This window comes from Prorops nasuta, unplaced genomic scaffold, assembly GCF_024137725.1.
Source record: "Prorops nasuta isolate Cenicafe-Biocafe unplaced genomic scaffold, Cenicafe_Pnas_1.2 PNAS00011, whole genome shotgun sequence".
NCBI lineage: Eukaryota > Metazoa > Arthropoda > Insecta > Hymenoptera > Bethylidae > Prorops > Prorops nasuta.
Genome location: NW_027116808.1, coordinates 2,063,612 through 2,084,105, shown reverse-complemented (window position 1 = coordinate 2,084,105; position 20,494 = coordinate 2,063,612). Strand labels below are relative to the sequence as shown.

Here is a 20,494-nt window from a genome sequence, read left to right as displayed (position 1 = left end):
GGTGAGGGACAAGGAAAATGGAGAAATAAAAACAGGGAGAAAAGAAGGAGATAGATATAGAGAGACTCTCTCCAGACATTTATTCTCTCCGGCATTGTACGTTGGGATTTATCAAGCACGCACGACCCGCCGCGATCGTCGATTACACCAAAGGTGAAGTATGGCGAGGAAGAGTCGGGATGAGAGGGGGGTGTGGGTGAATTTTTGAAGAACTCTGGTATCCCTCCTACACCTCCCCCCCCCCTCCCTCCCTCCACCACCGAATAGAGGGTGGATTCTATTTCGAGGATTTATGGGAAGCCCGCCTGCATGTGACTCTCGAGCTTGTCTGGTTCTGGTAATATCTCAACGTTCCGCTAACGTGGAACGTGTCACTCGCTATATGCCACTATTTTTTATGACCGATTCCTGCCACCCCCTCCCCAAACCACCCTCGTGCATCAGCATTTCCATCGGGACGCGACAGCACCGCGCAGGGGAGTCCTTAGGCGAGCTTTAGCGATGTCTGACCATGACAGTCCGTTTTCACTGGCACCGAAAATTCTTTGAATTAATCGTTCCTAGTGACGCGATCGATCGTCGAAGCGTCCAGCGCGATACTGCCAGGAACGTTTTGCTCTCTCCGGGCCTTGGGTGTGGATACACCAGTAGAAAAGGATAGATAAGATCAGTCGGGGAGGGTGTGGTCTTGTTTGGAGTGCAAGAGTCACGGGGGGTAATTGCTTGGCACGTCTGGGACCAAATCACGAGTCCCGAGATAAAATCGAGATCGCCAGTTTCGAAATCTACTCCCGCTTTCGACACCCCCCCCCCCCTCTTTCTTCACTCCAACGCTCCTACCACCCACCGGATACGTTCTCGTCCTCGACAATCGTTCAAGGACACTTGCTTGGCTCTGAGCAATCGTAGCATAGAAATTCCGTGCGAGGAAAATACTAGATGAACTTCCGGGTTCACCTGGAGGGAGGCCCTTCTCTTCGGTCATGTTGTATATATATATATATATGTATAAAAGTGCACCGGAAGCTATACAAGAAAATTGGCTTTTCGTTGAATTTTAAAATGTAATTTGGAAACTTTTACGAACTCAGTTTAGTGGTAAAATTCGAAATCCCATTAGTTGCTCTCGATTGGAGGATTAGAGAGGGTTGCTTCTTAGAAGGGTCGAGAGGAGGGGTCAGAGAAGGAGATGGTACACACAGAGAAATTCTGTTCCTATTTGTTTTGACTGGTAGCCTCGTCCATTATGCATTCCGAGGTCGACGCGCAATCTCCAGGCCTGCGAGAATAATCTTATTTCGTTTCTAAAATTAGACCTCGCTTCAGGCGTCTAATCCTTTCTCTTCTCCCCTCCACTAGTGACTCCCCACTCCCGCTACTCCCACACACCGTACGCTGCAGGGAAATTCAATGGAGTTGCAGAAGTTCGTTCGATCAATCGTAAACACTTTCAAAAATTTCGGACCGAATTTCTGGCCATTCTCCTGTCAGTGGAAAAAGACGTCTGGCCAAAAAGTGGTCCAGGTCAATGCGCGACGGGTTTCAGTAGTAAAAGTGGATTACGTCACGGGTACTCGGCTCGGTCCACTCGACGAGTCGACTTCGTCATTTCGAATTCCGCGGGTATCGTTAATTGAAGCCACTGCCGGAGTGTTCGCATTCGCCATTTGCCTCCGTTCAATGGCTCCTCGCGTTAATCGCGGCTCGTTGCTCGTTAAATGGCTTCGGAATCGATGACTCCAGCCGAGATAACGCTTTGTCACCCGTTATCCACCTACTCCCTTCGCTATTCATTTTAATACCACTTTGTTATATTTAAGTATTTCTACGCAATTAGTATATTTTAACCAATAAAACTCTTCCCCCTCCCCGTCGAGATATTTTTGCAGCAAGAAAACATACTTTGCAAAATTTCTATCTCCGTTCCAGTTTAGAGAATCATTTAATTCTTGTCGAGGTAAATTGTCGAATTGGCAGTAGTAATGGAATTTATGGTACGGCAAAGCGTAGTTTTCCAGCAGCAAAGTGGGAGGAGGGGGTTTGAAAGCCAATACGTAGCAGTGGGTAAAGTAGCATATCGCACGGTATAGCGAATGAAATTTTAGTAGAGGATAAAAGCTAATCCGTGAATTCTCCATGTCTGGGCGAATAATCCGCCAAAAGGCTGTGTACTCTTCAAGAACGAGGGCAACTCGGTGCACCTGTTGTTATCCAGGATACACCGGAAGAGTCTCTATTATCGTTAAGACAGCTAATGTTCGCCAGGGTGTTAATGGAAGGCAAGGTCAAAACTGTCCGGAAAATTGTCCCGAACTACCATTTGGGATGATCGTAAAGTCACCTGCGATTATATTATTTCAAACACAGCGTTATCTTGGACTCTATATAAAAAAACAATTTTAATTTTCCTTCTCGTCCACACAAATATGTTTACTTCTCTCCGACTTTGCTCGGTTTCTCGACCTTTGGAATCTCCATGATTTTTCATGTCACGTGAGTCGAATCGACGTTCCGAGACAGTGAAATGGTAATCGAGTGGATAGGGAACGATATGATCAGGCTTGTTGGGCAAGTTTCATTGTTCCAGCGGAAAAGTTTCACGTGTTCTCATCGGATGAATTTGCTGCTCTCACGCTCAAGTATATACACACCAAACACGAACACGCAGACGTTTCGTTCCCCACTTTTGCCCCCAGCCGTATTCTTACCGCGTTCCGGGATCCCTTCAGCCATTGCCCAACCCAACGAAACTTCCAATTGGCCAAATTTTTTTCCCAATCATGCGTGAAAGCAGATCAAAACTAGTCTGAAATTGATAATAAGGGTAAGAGAATTGACCGTTCTTGGCCAAGTGGAAAAAGACACGCCGGGCCAGACAAATTTTGAGCCAGAACCACAATAGACCTCTTGGCGTTTCGTGAGTCAGACAGTTTTTTGCTGATTCAGACTCGAGTGGAAAAAGCTGCTGCTACTCATCCACCAATTCCCCAACCGAAACGTGTTGGAATCGATAAAAACTCGCTCGATAACTGTTTACCACGTCGAATTGATACAGAGCACCAATTGTGTCACGTGTTCATGCATATTTAACGGTTAAACAGACCCAGCAAAAAATTACATGCTTATAACAACAATAATTATCCTAACGAGTGTGGAATTATATTAGCTACTCGAAAATTAACGTTACTATATATATATATATATATATATATATATATACAACTGCGCCAAATGTGTGAACCGTTATAAGCGCAAAAATTCGCATCAAACGATACAAGGGAGATCCAGCAATTACGATAACTGGACGAATCCAAGTGTCGCGCGGGACGAAAAGCTGTAAATTAAAAATTCTAAACACGTAAAAAAAAAAAGAAAGACAGTGGATGGAAAGTGTTCGCGCACAATTCAACAGGGATATTTCTAGTGCAAATAATTAATCAGAGCAGCGAATCGATACCTTTTCCGTGTGCATTAGACGTTTCCAGGTATACGGAACGGTTAATCCCATTGGGTAGAGGGTCGGTTGGACGAGAATATCATCGGCAGTGATAAAAATAAGAGTTTGGTCGGACGATGCGTTTTAAGGACTTACAGTCAACTGCGTATCGGATTATCGGGCAAGAGAAGTCGTGCCGCGACCTCCAGAACGCCCGGATTGTTATTCATTTAGGAAAACAGAATCGATATTCCAGGAATTGGACGGCTGCACCTTTCCCAACAGCCTCACAGCACGGAGGCGCCTCTTGGCCCCGACACTTCACGCTCCAACGGCTCCGCGCGTTCGAACAATCGAGCGTTTCGCGGCAAGCGGTAACATTTGGTTGGCCGGACAGGAATCGTAACGGGAGTGAAAGAGAGACTACGGGAGGGGGGAGGGGGAAAGTGCAGAGAGCTGGCAACGTCGCAGCGATCGGCGATCCGACGCGAATCGAGCGGAGGTTGCCGAATGACTGAGCTGGAAACGCCGAGTGGATAGAGAGAGTATCATGGCGGACACTCGGCTCGGCTCGGCTCGACTCGGCTCCTGCCGCCTGGGTTCGCGCGACCTCGGCCACTCTCGATTCCCGCGGCGTGACGTCACAGCCTGCCGTACCATCGCGTGCCTTTACTACTGGCGCCTCGCGGTCGCCACACAGCTCTCTCTCTCTCTCTCTCTCTCTCTCTCTCTCTCGCCCTCCTCGCTTCACAACGCGCGCATCCATGCATTTTTACATTCTTAATGCTGTGTCTATTTTCCACCTTACCGACCCCCGCCAACTTTTCTATTAAGATCCACGTAGAGACTCATGAATATGCTAAGCCTAGTGTCGTTCGACCACCACTGCTTTTTCTACTTGTACTCCGATCGCTTTTCTACCCCCACCCCACCTGCCTGCCTCTTTCCCATGTTGTTTCTGTTATTCATACCGTCGCTGGGTCAATCAGGAGAAAAGGCACATCCGTGAACGAACGACGATAGAGAAAATTATTAAAGCGGCTGATCTATGGTCGATCGTACTACTGAACTTTTTAATGCCCCAGACTTTATCGCCGCCTCGCTACTTAATGCAAAGTTTATCGACAGTGGGACCTTTAGCGTTGCATTAGCGCAGCCTCGTAAGCGAAATGGCTATCGAGGATCGACGAAAAGTTGTGGAATTTCATAAGAACAATGGTATGCTAGGAGGAAAATGGCGAGACAAGGGAAAAGCAGCGATTTGCTGCGTTCTGGCGAATCTCCTGCGCTTTTTCTTGGTAAACACTGGGAGTGGAGGGGGAGACGGTGAAAATCTCGACTGAGACGAGAATTGGCAAAGTGAATTCGAAAGTTTTGCCTGCGTTGGTTTGGAGGCTCACCAAAGGGGGTGCACGAGGGCGAAGAACGGTGGAAGTGAAGGGGTGAATGGGGGTAGGGTGAGGCCTTTCGTCGATGTTTGCCGGAGTAGAAGTAGTTTGTCTAATTGAGTAGATAAGGTGGAACTTGGCGAAAAGAGGAACTACTTGTTTACGCAGGAAACGAGACTGCGTCCAATGACGCTGGAAAGTCGATTCTTCTGGATCCTCCAAAAACTCCTTTCTTGCCCCTTTCCATCCCCATTCGCCTTTTCCCAGTTCTCCTACGAATCACCCTAAATGATTCCCGATGAAATAAGTTTCTCTTCTGGGAAGTTTTTCTCGGGCCAATAATTAATAAATCGTCGATTTAACGAAACGAGAATCTCCGTCTGATAACAGGAATATGTTTTTCTGGCAGTCGGTCTTATCGTTGATTTATATCACTCGTCGATTCTATCTTGGTTGGTATTAAATTTATTTCAGGGTAGGTGAGGCAAGCGACAGAAGGGGAGGAGGAGTTGGTGATTAATGCACTAAATGGACGATTGATCTCGTGGGTTGACTTACGTCTGAATGTAAATTCAATTAATGTCCACATGAAATGTTGTTGCATCGCGAACTATGCATATGCATGGCAGGCTTGCTTGGGGATTATCATCAACAGAATTCGCAACAGAATGCACTCTCGGCGAATCAATAGAGCACTACAGTGGTCGTCGGACGATCTTATCGAAAGCATTCTCTCGATCTTGATGGGAAATTGTACTCCCTGTCCAAACCTCCCGTATGCCACAAACTCCTAAAATCACCCTCAAACACCACCACTGTCGTTGTCAAACAACCCTCCAGCGCTCGTTACACCAAAATATATTCCCCTAATCCTGGAAACTCGTCAAAACACTTAATATTCCCTGGCCGATAAACTTGGGTCTTTACTATTTTTTTATGCAAAAGTTTTTCAGTCAATAGAGTCATGCACGTTTGTACTAGTGTGTGTATGTTAGTCTCTGTAAAAAAAGATAACGAAATCACGAAGGGGATGAAATTTCTCGAGCACATTCCATTCCGGGGGAATACAATATAATCTCATCCTAGACTAAGCTTTTTATTCGGAGTCTCTGTGTACAAGGGATGATACGATGGGGAATATGGGGAGGGGGGGGTGAGGAGATATATAAGCAATAATATTTTTTAAGGTATAAAAATGTCACGTGGGACAGAAGGAGAGTTTGGCCACAGAAATCTTCGTTGACAGTATTATTTTTCCTGTCCTCTCAGCGACTGGGAATCATATTTATTGGGGCGAACGAAGGGCAGGGAGCAATAAGGGTTACTCGCTTGTTTAGATTGAAAAGGAAATTGCTTTTCTAAGGTTGGCCAGGGGCTGCATCTCGTGAAATTCCTTCGCAATACCAAAAATCAAAATAAACAAATTTTATCATCGACCACCTCCTCGATTTTTCTAATATTTTTTAATCCATCCTCCAAAGGGAACTACCCCTTTGGAATCGACGAGAGTAAAACACGCGATATTTACCAGGGAAATATTTGATGCTGCGTCAAAATTCTCTGTCTCGACGTAAACACATAAAATTCACAATGCAGTTTATGATTCGAGGCAATTCCTTGGACGAAACGATATTTGAGTAGGAAGTGGAGAGACTGTTCGGGTATTTCATAGGGGAGTTCCATGGGAACCACGCCAAAATTTCAACATTTACTGCTGCCCCACCCCCTTAAGAAATCACCACATACGTCAGCCACACATACGAAAACAAATAAAGCAACTGCTGCATTATGCAAGTCAACGGAAAACCACTTCTTTTTATTGCCAATATTTCCTAAGAAATCTTACAATCGTTCTACCTATTCTAGGGAGGAAGTCAGGGGAGGGGGAGGAGGAATGAAATAACGCGAAATAACCCTCGGAACGGCATAATTGTTGATCCTATCGAGTCCCCATGATGCTTTATGGCGTTCATTCGTCATCCGCGTTCAACCTCCCCTAATATAACCATACAGCGAAAAGAGTTGGGGTTGCGAAATAGCTTCACCCCCCTTTAATTGATTGGGTCTTCAATTTTCAGCGTCGATCCCGTTATTTTCGCCGGAAATCCTCGTGGAAATTAAATGTCGTCCGCTACTATTTTATGTTAATGCAAAAACTTCCCTTCGTCATTGATACTTCTCCCCCATTTTCCCAATAATAACTCCTGGGCGAATCGATGAAAGAAAAGATTTCATTATCCATCATAACTGATCAAACTTTTATGCGAAGGTTCCTATATATATATATATATATATATATATATTTCTATGGCGACTTGAATGTCTTTGTTTTCGTCGGGGAAATTTTTAGCATTTCCGTAAGGTTTGAATGGGTAGTCGTGGGATTGGAAGGAGTGATGCACTTCGGAGTGTTTTCATCATCGATCCCGAACCTCTTGGCTTCCCGAAGCATCGGGCACAAAGCCCAAGGTGGTTGCACTGGGCGACTTGCATTGCAAAGCACTTCCGTTCGAGAGTCTTCCCTGACCCCTCCCCCTTCCTTAGTGGGTCCTTATAGGTCAAATACCAAGAAAAGAGTTCATCGTCCGCTAATCGAACCGATTCTTTTCCGGCAATTTTTCCGTCTGACCAATACTTACTTTTTCTACTTGGAATATTCATTATTCTCCCTCCACCATTCCAGCAAGATATTTTTGTCGTCGTTTTATTCGTTATTCCTAACAACCGTACTGCGTCGAATTTTGTAGCTTTAATTTAATAGTATCAAAGGGTGATAAGGCGAGAGTCAAAGAGAACGTAAGTGGGCTGGGGTAGAAAGAGTCAGGGGTGAGTAAGGGTTGTCGCATGTAAGACACGTATCGCCTCGTAAAGTTTCCCCTGGCCCCTTGGCTACCCCGCAAAGTGGCTTCGCGAAGATGTTGCCACCAGCACGAAAAGTTTCCCTCAGTGGTGTGCGTCAACGTGCCCGACCCCTCGGGGTCAATACTGACTCACTCTCTCAGCCAAATAAGGATGATAGCTCGACGCGAAAATGGGAGCGAAATTTACGAGAAAATTTTGCAATTTGACGGTACCCTCGCTCAGGAGTGCCGGTTCTCCACTCTCTATTTACCCTTATTGACGTCTGATCACGAATCGCTTTTTCCACTGGCAAAATCACTGGTCGACCGAAGAGAATTAAAAGCATCCAGCGAAGAACGTTATTGAATTTAACGATTTTGCGGCCGATGCGCGGTTAATGGAACGAATGGCGCACCAGTGATTGAATAAAAACTGAGAATGAATAATTAATATAAAAATTTACCAGTATAACGTATATTTAGCTTTAATTAAACGCTGTGCAATGAATCATTTCTCCAGCGGATTTATCGCGAGCTAATTGTATACATTTATCGTCCAATGCAAATTCTGGGGACTGATCTCATAAAATTTTCACGAGATTAAAAATGATTTATAATGCAATCCCATCTGTTTAAATAATTTAATCATTTTGTTATTTCTAGGAATTTGTGTTTTCGGGAGAATTTTTGTTTTGACATGCACACACTCTGCTTTCATCTCTGTCGTTTGTCGTCCCTTACATATATTATTCATTAAAATATAATCCTATGCTTCTGGCGACGAATTAGAAATTTTGTCTCATACCGAGCTTTTAATCGTGACGTAATTAAAGTGTGAGGATAATTAAACGACGCTGGCCTCGTTGGACGTCGCGTGTACGCCATTCTCCACTTTAGACGCGATAAACTCCATCACGGAACTTCAGCCAGGGCTTCCGGTTTTGCCCCAAGAACGATCCAACTATCGAGCGAACGTTAATAATTCATCCATGAATTATTTCGCTGAAATTATTGACTCGTTCCACTAGTTTCGGTGAAATATCCCGATAGCAAGCTCTCCACCGGTTTTTTCCACTTGCGAGGCATCCCAGCATCGAGTTAACGTTTGCCAAACCGAGGTCTACTGCCGAGTCTTTCCCATTGCTTACTCCTTTTTTTTTCAGGACAAGAAATTCAATGAAAAAGCGTTCCAGTGGCAAAAAGCTCAGGATTGGTTCCGAATTTTGGCTTCCACCTAAGTAATACCGAGCTCTCCGTTGGCTTCCGTGAGAAACGTTGTTGGCCCACGAAGAATGAATTCCCAAGTGCTGGCGTTTCACGCTCGAATCCAACCCGGAACACGCGTGCATATGCAGCTGCACCGATGAACCTCCCTCGCCCACCACGGTACATTGACATTCAAACGACCATGGCGGATTTCATTTATATGCTAACTCGATGCCGCGTGCACATTTTTGCATTCCACCTTGAGTCCTCGTTGAACGTGTCGAGTGTAACCCCGATGCCTCCTACCCTACCGCAGAAACGTACCAATAAAGCTCTCTGTCCTCCTCCTCCCCCTCCTATTTCGAACACGATTATAACGTTATTAGCAAATTGATCGTCAATTTCTCAACGATTTATCCCTAATTCGTCAGAAGTCGAGCAAAGTTCATAAAAGCTCGGCGAGAGCACAGTTTTATCGTTTTCTCTTCTTACTAAAATTGCTGCTACGTTACTGTTATTATTGCTGGGGCGGAAAGCTCGCTGCAGCTTATAAAAAGACACGATTGCTTCCTGGTAGAAAGGAATTGCGCCTGGGAGTAGAACGTAATTATTGCTGGAACGGTGTATCTCGTTAAAGTTTAAATAAGGAAAATTTTGCGGAATGAATTATTAAGTCGTTGAAGAATGGCAGTTACGTAAATTTCAGACGAAATTTGCCGAAGGCACGCGAGTAGGGGTGTCGAGGAGGGTGGGGACGACGGAGGGTAAAAAGTTGCAGGAACCCCGACCAGGACCCGCGGGGAATAAAATGCGATAAGCACGCGGGATAAGCTGCCGTTTGCACTGTGTCAGATAAGATCCGAAGTTCCTCGATCGTCCATCCTTCTCCCTCCCACACAGGTACACGTACTCTCGCACCTTTCGATTTTTCTCCCCTGCCAACATAGTGAAAAGTGGCGAGGAGCAAACACGTATACGTGCGATGACAGATTTTTAAATGGATCTGCCAAAAACCTATATATATATATATATATATACCATTATCAGGAATAAGCCATTTGGAGAGTTCGATAAAATCATCCGTTGTATCGATTGTCCCCCCCTCCACCTCGATTCATCGAAAAATACCAATTTTCACTCTCCAATGGAGCCCGAGGTCTATTGTGAAATTCGTGAAAAGAGGCATAAGTGGCAAGGCTGCAGGGACTGGAAGAAAAGCGGTGATAAGACAGTGGCAGTAGAAAAAGTAGCCACGAGTCTGGCCATTATCGGCATTAACGCTCGAATCCAATGAGTCCTCCCCCCCCCCTACCCCTACTTTTCCTACTTTACCCCCAAGCTTTCCAGAGACACGACACACACACACACATACATAGAAGTGAGTCTGCAATTAAGGGTGAGTCAGGGAAAACCGTTCGTGCCAAGTGCAGTCGCGCCATATAATTTCTCGTCTGCCCACTACAGACCCTCTCCACTTCGCTCTTTTTAGCCTCCGTCGTTCAATCGACTTTGGCGATAATCAAAAGAAATTTTTCTCATCGACCCCGTACCTCCCCCCACCCCTCATTTTAATCCAATATTATAATAAGGCACTCGATAATCGTTCTACTCGATCAAACGTATTCACGAGCTTCTAATTTTTCGGATGATCCCTTCCTCCACGTGTATTTCTGCAAAATGGTGGAATTTCGTGGATCTTAGGGTTTATTACCATGGGAATGAGAAAATTCTTGAAAACGAGGATGTAAGGAGGGAGTAAAGTTCGAGTAAGCGTGGCAGAGCAAGTCCATTCCAGGGTCTGCGTGCTCGCTTTCATTTACGAGCGGGAACCATCTGACGTGTCAGCTTATAATGAAAATTTAATACAGCAACGAGAACGCGTTTTACGTTGATATTTTATCCCAGCAATGGAGCAGCACCCAAGCATTTACCAGGGATTTCTCGCGGCCCTCGTCCTCCTCCCTGTCCGGACGAAATTCGTCTAATGAGAATCGAATGCCTACCGAATGCACCAACCACTAACCTCCACCCCCCTTCCCCCGGCTAAACGGTCGATTTTCCCTAAAGCCCCGCTCTAATGACGTTACGCGTTTCGATTAGCAGGAATAACCAAAAATGTTGCATCCCTCTCGTAAACAGCAGGCTCTGGTCTTGAAAAATCACGAAAACTCTTCAGGAACATGCAATGCTTCCTTATCATATTTCTTGAAAATTCAATCTTCCATCGAAAATCGACCGAAATCAAATTGATTAGAATTTTTATGGCAATTTAATCGAAATCAGCGTCACTCGTTGGAAAATTCCGTGTGAAAAAAATTGTCAGTGATAAAACTCATTACGGAGTGTCGTAAATGGAAAGTGAAAATGTAAGGAGAAACGGACTGTTCGCCAACTTATTCTCGCTTTACTCGTGTTTTTACGCCGTCGATTACGTAAGGGTGAACGAGGGGATAAAACATCAAATTCATCCTCGTAAATATATCATTGGCAGTCGCACGTGCGTTGCCAAAATAAACATTTTTATACCCCGTCGCGGATAAGGCAAAAATTTTCTTCGGGAAAAGCTCCCCCTCCACTCCTTCAGCTTGCATCGCAACTTTTTTATCCCAATTTTTGTATATATATACACATGGAAAATAACCGTGATATAAATTATACGCAAAGCGTAAACGAGAAATATCGCTATATGCACAGGAGGGTATAATTTGAGCTTTCTTATCAACTTTGATATGGAAGAAGCTTCAGAATTTTTTCTTACGAGATTTTTTCTGCCAGTTTGCCAGGGGAAAAAGTAAGCTAGGTTTGGAGCTCGCAAAGCTACGAGAGAGGAGACTTTATCGATTCGAATCTGACTTTCATGATAAGGGCTGACCCGTTTCAGGAATTACTACTAGTTGTAGTCGGGTCGCTCCTTTATTACTACGTTATACTATCTACCTGTATACTGTTAAGCATGATAACTTGAAAATGAACGACACTGTAACGATATTGCAATCTTACAGTGTCCTGTTACAATACAGTCTGGCATTATTAGACCGGGGTAAAAGTGGGATCCAAGGGGATACGGAGCGTTAAAGACGGACAAGATATAAAATGAGACTTCCCTCTGCGAGCTAGTCAGTTCAGGTTGGGTTAGTTTCTTGTTCGTTTGCTCAGACAAAGCGAGTCAATCTTTATAATTGCCTCAACGGTGTTTCCAAGAATTTCGAAAATTAATTAAGCCTTCCGCAGAGCTCTCCCTTTAAAATTATTTACACGTTCCAACGTGCGATAACGCGTATGCGTGGCAGGGAAAAATTTTAATTCGCCATTTCCATTCCAAGAGGAGCGCGTGCCAATCGGGGCCCGTGCTCTGCCAAGACCCGATTCAATTTCATGCAAATGGCAGCGAGCGCTGCGAAATTGCTCGGCCAAGACGTACGAACGCCTCCAGCCAGCCATTATGAAAATACACAAAATTATCCCAAATCGCTATTATCTCTTGGCAATTTTTCTCTCGCTAAACTTCACATGCCTAGCCACCCTCTCAAGAATTAATTGCCCCAATTTTACTTTCTCGTTGTCTTAGCGTGACTTTTTCCTCGCTTTCGTAATAGTACACTATATGTATAACGACACCCCTCACGAAACCACTGGATTTGCATCATTTGCCCATCAGGCTCTGGATGACCTTGAGGTAATTATTGACCAGCCTTATTATTATCAAGTGATTACCAGTGGTTTGGAGGACGGAGGTACAGTTTTGCATCGACGTATCGCAGGATAATATCGAATGGTTTTGTCAATATTGAAAAATTAAGTAGTACGATCAGAAACTAGTGATTAGTGCGTTAAATAGTCAGACATCTTAATTCAACTTTCAAGTACGTTGCTGGCTGCAGAGAAAGAGGTGAACGACACTCGCTCAGGTGTCCGGTAGGTTGAGTCGTTACTGAGACAGGAGGTAAGAAAGACGTAGTTTCGCCTGAATAATGCAACATATTATTCACAATGCGGTCGTGTAATGGGCGCGCGTTTTGTGTATGCATAAAATATCGATCGGCCGACCGGGAATCCAGTCGGCCGTGCGTTAAACTCGAGAAAGGCTCGAAAGAGTGGATAATAAATCGTATTATCATAATCCGATTATACCGGAATTTTCCGGTTCGTCTTGCGAGTAAAAATTCGTATATTTTATAATGCTACGCCCATCATTGCAGCTGTACCTCATACCCCTTTGATCGAAAAATTGATTCGAGAAGCGAATGAATTCGATGAACGATTAGGTATTAGGGAAAGGCGTGTCTGACCAAACTGGGATTCTTCCACTCGCAGACGAAATTGAACGGGGCAAGAAAATTTTAACGAAATCGAGCTTTAACTCTACATCACGTCTTACCTCGCGTGGACTTGTTTGCGAGTGTGAAGATTTCTAAATATTATATTGAGCTGAGTGTCGTTTACCCCGGTAGTAAAGCCAAGACGAGCTTTATGTTGCAGAATTACATCATTCGCTTTATTTCCTTGGCCACACGCCGTATAAAAGTCGTACGTCTTGCCCGGCTCGTATCTTTCGCGTTACTTCCACGTTTGCGTCTGGCCGAGCCTGGAACTACCCACTGTCTCCTTATAGGTTGACTCTTACCACTACAGCTTCATCCCCGGCTCAACGACTCCCCAAACAAACTCCCCCATGGATTCCCCCTTTGAAGAACGTCCCTGTAAACTAATTAATTTAACCCAGGATCTTTGTTTGCTTTCCTCCAAATGTTTTGCTCGTACTACTTGATATCAGTGTCTGAGAAATTTTCGTCTTTACCACTTTATAAAGTTACCGCGCTGTTATTTGCAAACCCTACATGATTTATAAGATTGTGTAACGGATTCTGGCTGTGCACAAATACGTCTGGGACGAACTTTACGATTTGCAAAACTGAGCTAACAGCTGATGCCCGCTGGCAAGCACTTTGGTTCTCTCACAATTATGCAAAACACTCGACGGTAAATTTAACGCTGATATTTCCATGGCTAAGACTTCGAGAAGCAAAGTTTCGCGCAAATTATCGAGTAATTCGTGGAGACCTGCGAGGAAAACAGGCTTTCTTCCCGATAGGATCCCCCGAGTCCTCTCAGCCAGGAAGCATAAACCCATAAGAAACGACGGCATTCCCATTTTCGAGGGTTCTCCGCTGGGGAAGGATGGAGGGGGTGGGAGGGGGGTGGTTCGCACCTCGCACGGATAGGTATCTTAACGATCGTGTCTGAGCCGGGATACATCGGGCGTGAAATAAGGCGCCTTTGTTAGGGCTGCTTTTCTTTAGAATTCCCCACTCCATCAACCTCCCTCGGCACTCTAAACCCTTTCCCACCCCCTCCCCGCTCCTCTCCGTGCGAAAATGAGGCTCGCGACAATTGCCTGTTTCAAGCCTCTCGTGGAAAACAGTTGTTCTAATTTCCCCCCGAATCTTCGCTCTTTCTCTTGTTATCCACACCACCCCCAAACTGCAGTTCTTACAAGTAGAATTTTTAAGTAGTATAACCGTATAATTCGAACGAACCACAGTCATTTCTCACGGTTGCAATTCCAATAGAGATTCCTGGGTCAGGACGTGCTTTCAATCGACTGCTTCGTATCAGAAAAAGCTCCTTTTGTTACCTCGGAGCTTTTCAAGGCTTATTATCGCTTTGGCTGGTGCATTCATCTGGCTTTTCCCTAGCTTTTCGCGCTATCGTTTGGAAATTGTTGCGCAATCGAGTCGTTTAACGGCCGGTATCTGCGAAAGGGGGTCGTCGTCATCCAGGAAGCTCCGGGCACCTAAGATACGCCATTCGGACGATGCAATATCCAACACGAACACCAATATTCACGTACCCTGTGACTGTTGTGTTTGTATGTGTGTATACCATCGCGATGGCAACGCTCCCAAGTGTTACCGCATTCCCCACCAGTTCTTACCGACATTCCTCTCGCGGTGAAAACGAATTTATTCCCTCGCCACCACGAATAGTTTAACGCAATTTGTTCTAAGCAAAAATTCCGTTGATGAACTCATAGGAATTGTTGATATAATCCAATTGGAGGAAAATTTAACTTCTTCCTTATTTTTCATAATTCAGAAGGTTCTTCGAGTTTTTTTTTTTTTTTTTTTATTAATTCTCGAGTTACAAGTAGAAGGGAACGGAGTGTGGCAAGTTTACCCGTGTAAGGAGACCAACACGTGTTCAAGTAGTGGGCTCGACGACAAGCCCGGCCAGGGCCATTCGGATTTCACGAGTGTCCCAAGACAGCGTGTTACGTCTGTAATCGGTGTTAGCCTGTAACTTCCCGCGGCGATGCCGATTCCGCCCAATCTGACGTCCAAAGTGACTCCAGGAGAGCTCCCGGATATCTCGCGTCCACGAAAAGTATGAGAGATAACCGGCAGAAAACTTGCCGGCAACTTTAGATTGAGTTCAATCCGCCCGTCCCTTTCATTTCTCTCGAATCTCTCTTTTACCCCTTCCCCTCCCCCCACGTACACACCCTCCTTTATGATTTCCCAGCCTGGTAATTTTTCCTTTTTCAATCTCTACTTCTTATCTGGAAACTTGTGTCTTGAGATTTCTTATCTTCCTTCATTACGTTCCTTTCTTACCCCTTCCTCCCTGTCTCCACCATACCACCACAATCCCCTCATCAAATCTTCGAAAGGGTGATTATGTACCCTTATGGATTTTTGAAATTCACTATATATTCTTCGCACTGTCCTTTCGAGGTGCGAAGAAACAATGGTGAGATAGAAAATTTGAAAATTCCCTGAGATTTTTGATGGTTTCCAGGAGAAGAGAAGAAAAGGGTTGGATGGTACTTTAGGCGAATAATATAGGGTGGTCCGAGCGGCAATGTCCGCCGATAAAACTTGGTAGTCGGACCTCATCTGGATACCGCATAAAATTTCAATAAATCCGATCCGGGAAAGAATGGCCGATGCTACAAGACAGTTCGAACTTATTCCCGACAGTAACGCCGCTCCAGTTATACTCCTCTACCACTGCGAATTTTCACATTCCTCCTATTCTTCCCTTCCCTTCTATATACTCTCTTACCATTTCTTTTCCTCTCTTTTCATTCTTTCCACTTTTACACTTTGGATTCCCAGGAACTCAACTTGAATCACCAAGTATCCAACTTCACATACACTTACGAGCCTTTCTCGAATCTTCTCCATTGACCACTTTGCCAACAACTATTCAAATTTTTGTTCTTGCATTTCAGTGCGGTAAACCCGAGTGATTTTTCCGAAACTATTGCGAGAGAAGGAGGTAGTTGGTATATAGAAGCTAGGACAAAGCCGGTTGGGGGTGAGATGAAAAAAGAATGGTCTTTGGTATAAGCAAAGGATAAAAGGGGAGAAAGTGAGGGGAGGTTTGTCAGGAGTTAAGGGAAACTAATCACGAGCTTCGGCGAATCTAATTCCGATCTAAAAGAACGACTGACCCGGAATTGAGGGGGGGGGGGAGGGGGGGAGGTTGCTATAAGCAAACCAGCGATTGGCCCTTCTCGCGACCAATAGGAGTGAGCAATCACTTCCTCCATCCCCCTCCTCACTCCTGACAACTTCCTGATGAGAAACAAAAAGTCATCATTGACTCCCATCAATTTTTTCTTCCCGCATTACCTCGAGAACAGGGATTAATCGTCAAATAATTCCGGCCGTAGGTTTTAATTCGACACGCCGAGTTTGAGGGATGAAATAATTGGACAATTTGCATGTAATTAAATTTTCCAGCGCGTGACATTTTATTCATTAACGAGATACGATCTTAATGAAACAATTTAAAGGGAATAATTAACCCCCGTGGAGGATTCACCGGGAAAATTTTCGAAGAGCCAGAAACGCCCCTGGAAAGGCAATGTAATGAAGAAAGCGGGTAAATAAGTAAATGAGAAAGTAGAGAGAAGAGAAAAGACTAAACGAACGTTGATACGATGGCAGCAATTCATCCGGTAGAGCCTTTTAAAAGGTCAGTTCATTTTATCGGCTCGAGTTCTGCCATGCTTGATGGTACCACCCCCACCCCTCACCGGAAGTCCGGCAAGCATAAAAATGCAATTAAGGAAACGCTTACATCTTGCAGCTCTGCATAACCTAACCCGACCTACACCGGCAGTGACGGCTTGCTTCTGCTACCCTTTATTTTCAACCCCACCCACTTTCTTATCTCTCCCCCTCCCACCCCTCCCCCGCCTGCCTGCCTATTCGTCTTAATTCCGACGCCAATGCCCCTTAATAAATCACCGTTTCATTTTATTCTCGCAGTAAAATTCAATTTATGGCCCAACCTACGCTATCTCCTTGAAAACGATGATCGAACGTCATTCTAGCTACTTAAGAATCAATTTCTGGCTCCGTAATAAATTCGTCCCTCGTACTTACCACTTGTTTCTTCGGTTATGCCAATTTTTATAGAGAAGGAACACGCCTTGTAGCGATGCGAGAAAACCAAATCGGGCACCGGAGAGGGGCCCAGACTGTTTTCAGTGGAAAAGCGTAGGATAAGTCGTACACGTCCGACCAGAGGGTGCAGTTAACGAGTTAAGAAGTAAACGGTGGTACCTGCCACTTCGAATAGACCAAATAACAAGGGACGAGAGGAATTTCGTTGAATGACAGTGGAGGATGGAAAATTCCACAGTGCAGATTGAGTTTTCCGGCTTGGTAGATGTGAAAAGCGAATTTGCGGAGTTGCCTGAGGGGATCTGCGCGATTATAAGTGGATTTACCACGATGCGCCAGTTCCTAACGTACGCAGCATCACGTCATTAGGCATCCGAGCGATGAAACAGCCCGACGTTCCGTATAGAAGCTGCACGATAGCTCAGCACTGGGGAGTCGATAACTAAGAGCGAGATTGCTCGATAATCCTGTTGTGCCCTCTTTAATCGAGTAAAAATCGACGAATTATGCAATCCTACTCGCGTGACAGTCACGAAAGAGTTTACGATGATCGATCAAGCCTGGAATATAGCCGACTTTCTGCGGATTTCGTGGGAAAAGCTTGATGTTCGATTTATCATACGCTTTACTACTTGGAGCGCAGGATTTCTCAGTGATACGACTAAATTGTCGTCGCACGCAGCTTATTATAATGTTAGAAAATGTATTCTCGCTACGAGCGAATGTGCAGCTGGCTGATTGCAGGATGTAATATTGCTCACGTAGAAGATGGGGAGGATAATTGGGGTTTCGTCGCCACAGGACAAATACGCTAAGTCAAATAATGAACTCACCCAAGATTATGGTTGTCCGTGTTGTCAGGTGCATCGTCCGTGACGCCTTCCTGAGTTATGGGGCCTTGTGTCGTGACATCCACCCCCATACTCCCGTGATCCACACTGGCGTAGGTTCTACGTGCCTGCACTCTAGACTCACCACCACCCCCTCCCCCGGTCACCTCACCGCTCCTACCCCGCTCAGGATACATATCCTGATACAGTTCCTGATACAGGTTGAACGTGCTCCCATTCCCATTGCTGTTCAGGTGGTAGTTAGGGTTCTCGAAGGAGAACAGCCCAATATCTGTAACAAGCGAAATTTTCACCATTTCATTAGTTTTCTGTTTAACCGTGTCCGACTAATTTCGCGGATTTTCACTAGAAATTCAATCAGAGTGAAGGAATAACTATCTTTCGAAGGTGGTTTCGTTTGTTAATCAGCAGAAATGGATTAGATGTATGTTGTAAGGTGATTGGGGAAAATGGGAGACTCACTGATACGAAGGTAGAGGACGGTGGAGATGACGATTCTGCGAAGGAATCGACAAATCCTGTCCATGGCAGGTTGTCATGTTGTCTGGAATATCCTGGAATTTTGGCCAAGCGTATTCATTGCTGGGGATGCAGCTGGTTACAGTGAAGACACTGTTACGTATCTACCTTAGCCGAATCTCCTTGGCCTCTTTTGTTCCCACCCTTTTCAACAACCCCTACACGATTCTCTATCTTTCCCTTACTTACCCACTCTTTCTCGAGTATTGATTCGACTGCGAACTTAAAGCTCTAAATATTCCCTCTCTCTCCCTCTTACCTATCTCTCTTTATACACCCTTTTATACATTCACCCTGCATTTTTGTCTTCCCAATTTTCACCCCTTATTGCCAGTCATCCCCAGCCCCTTAACTATATTGATTCATGGGATCTCTCTCTCTCTCTCTCTCTCTCGTAAAAATAATTCACGTATTTTCGATCAGAAATACTGCAGATCGACGTAATCCAGCAGGATTAAGGCTGATCTCTTGAAAAGGATCCACTTTTGTTATTCCAACTCTGGACACATTCATTTTTCATGGCTATCGATCTACGCAAATCCTCCATGGAAATGGAAGGTTCCTGGTGGGGTGTGAGGGGAGAAGCGAGAGGATGGAAATGCTCCTTCAAGATTCTTGTAAAATTTCTGAGAATTCCACCGATCTCGAAAGAGCCTAGTGTTCCGTTTATTGTGAAAATTGCACCACGCCATGCCAGGGGAACTCTTCGTTGGAAAAATGAAGGTATGCGTGTGGGAAAACGAGGGAAGAGAAAAGAGAAGAAAAGCGCGATGAAAGCTGGATAATTTTTATTCAAGCCAGCTCTTCGAGTCTTTAAACAAGTTTGGGAAACAAACGAGGGGAATAAGGCCGATGAAGGCTGAATCGAGTGTTTTAATGGAATTAAACGAATCGTCGGAGGGAGAGGAGGGGAGTGGGAGGGGGTGATGAGGCGATAAATTCTGCAGGGTGAAAATCGAAGGTAACTTCTGCTACATCAAAGAAAAATGCAGGCGAGTGAAAATCGCAATTACCGTGCGAGTTTATCGTGCGCCGCTCGACAAATTGACTCGCGAAGCTTTTCGCACTCGTTATGGAGTGTGGGGTGGGTGGGGGGCTGCACGACAGAGTTGGGAAAAGTGGTGGAGAGGGGGGGGGGGGTGGGGGTGGAACTTTCGAGTACGCACAGTTGCAATTGCGGTCGTTCTCAAGTGCATCTCGTTAACTCGCTTGGAAGAAGTTGTCGCCGCAAACTTTTCAACTTCCGGCCGTTTCCAGCGCGAGAATCTAAATGACAAAATTCAGCCGACTATACACAAGCCAGTCGCCAGATTCGCTCCATTTGCTTAACTCATCGATTATGTCCGTCTCATTTGACTAATTCACCTATTGCAATTTGCCCCCACCCTTTGCCACCCCTAAAGGAGCTTTGACAAATTTTCGAAAATACTATATATATATATATATATAGAGGCTGGATTAATTTCCAAGTCGAGCCATTGGCAATTATTGAAAATTTCCAATTAAATTTCGTCCAGGTAAATCCTTTAAAGACCCGGAGCAAGGGGGTGGTTAATTGACAAATTGGCACTTGTAGTCTGGCTTGGTGTTGGTCACGTGTAGATGAAAGTACGTGCTTGCAGGAGAGGGAGGGGGTAGAGAAGGCAACCTCGATGAGTCAGCATATCGATTCTTCGACCCTGTCTAAGTTAAACTGAAATGGGAGGTGGCGTAGGCATCGGCGACCTCCACTCATTTTTATGTAACCCTCATTACATAACCCCTATGCTACATGAAAAATACCCCAAAACTCCCCCTACGTTACCGACACTGCTCAATTCCCGTTCCCACGAGAACC

At 45.0% G+C, this 20,494-nt stretch overlaps 1 protein-coding gene across 3 annotated transcripts in view; it reads right to left on the bottom strand.

The window, feature by feature from the left end:
* The window catches only part of LOC136777532 (protein Fe65 homolog), an 81,488-nt gene that overhangs the window by 12,030 nt on the left and 48,964 nt on the right, over positions 1–20,494 (bottom strand). For all 3 annotated transcript variants that reach the window (XM_066733891.1, XM_066733890.1, XM_066733892.1), the window contains one exon: positions 18,121–18,409. In XM_066733891.1, the coding sequence (XP_066589988.1) occupies positions 18,121–18,409 (289 nt within the window). The remainder of the gene's footprint in view (positions 1–18,120; positions 18,410–20,494) is intronic.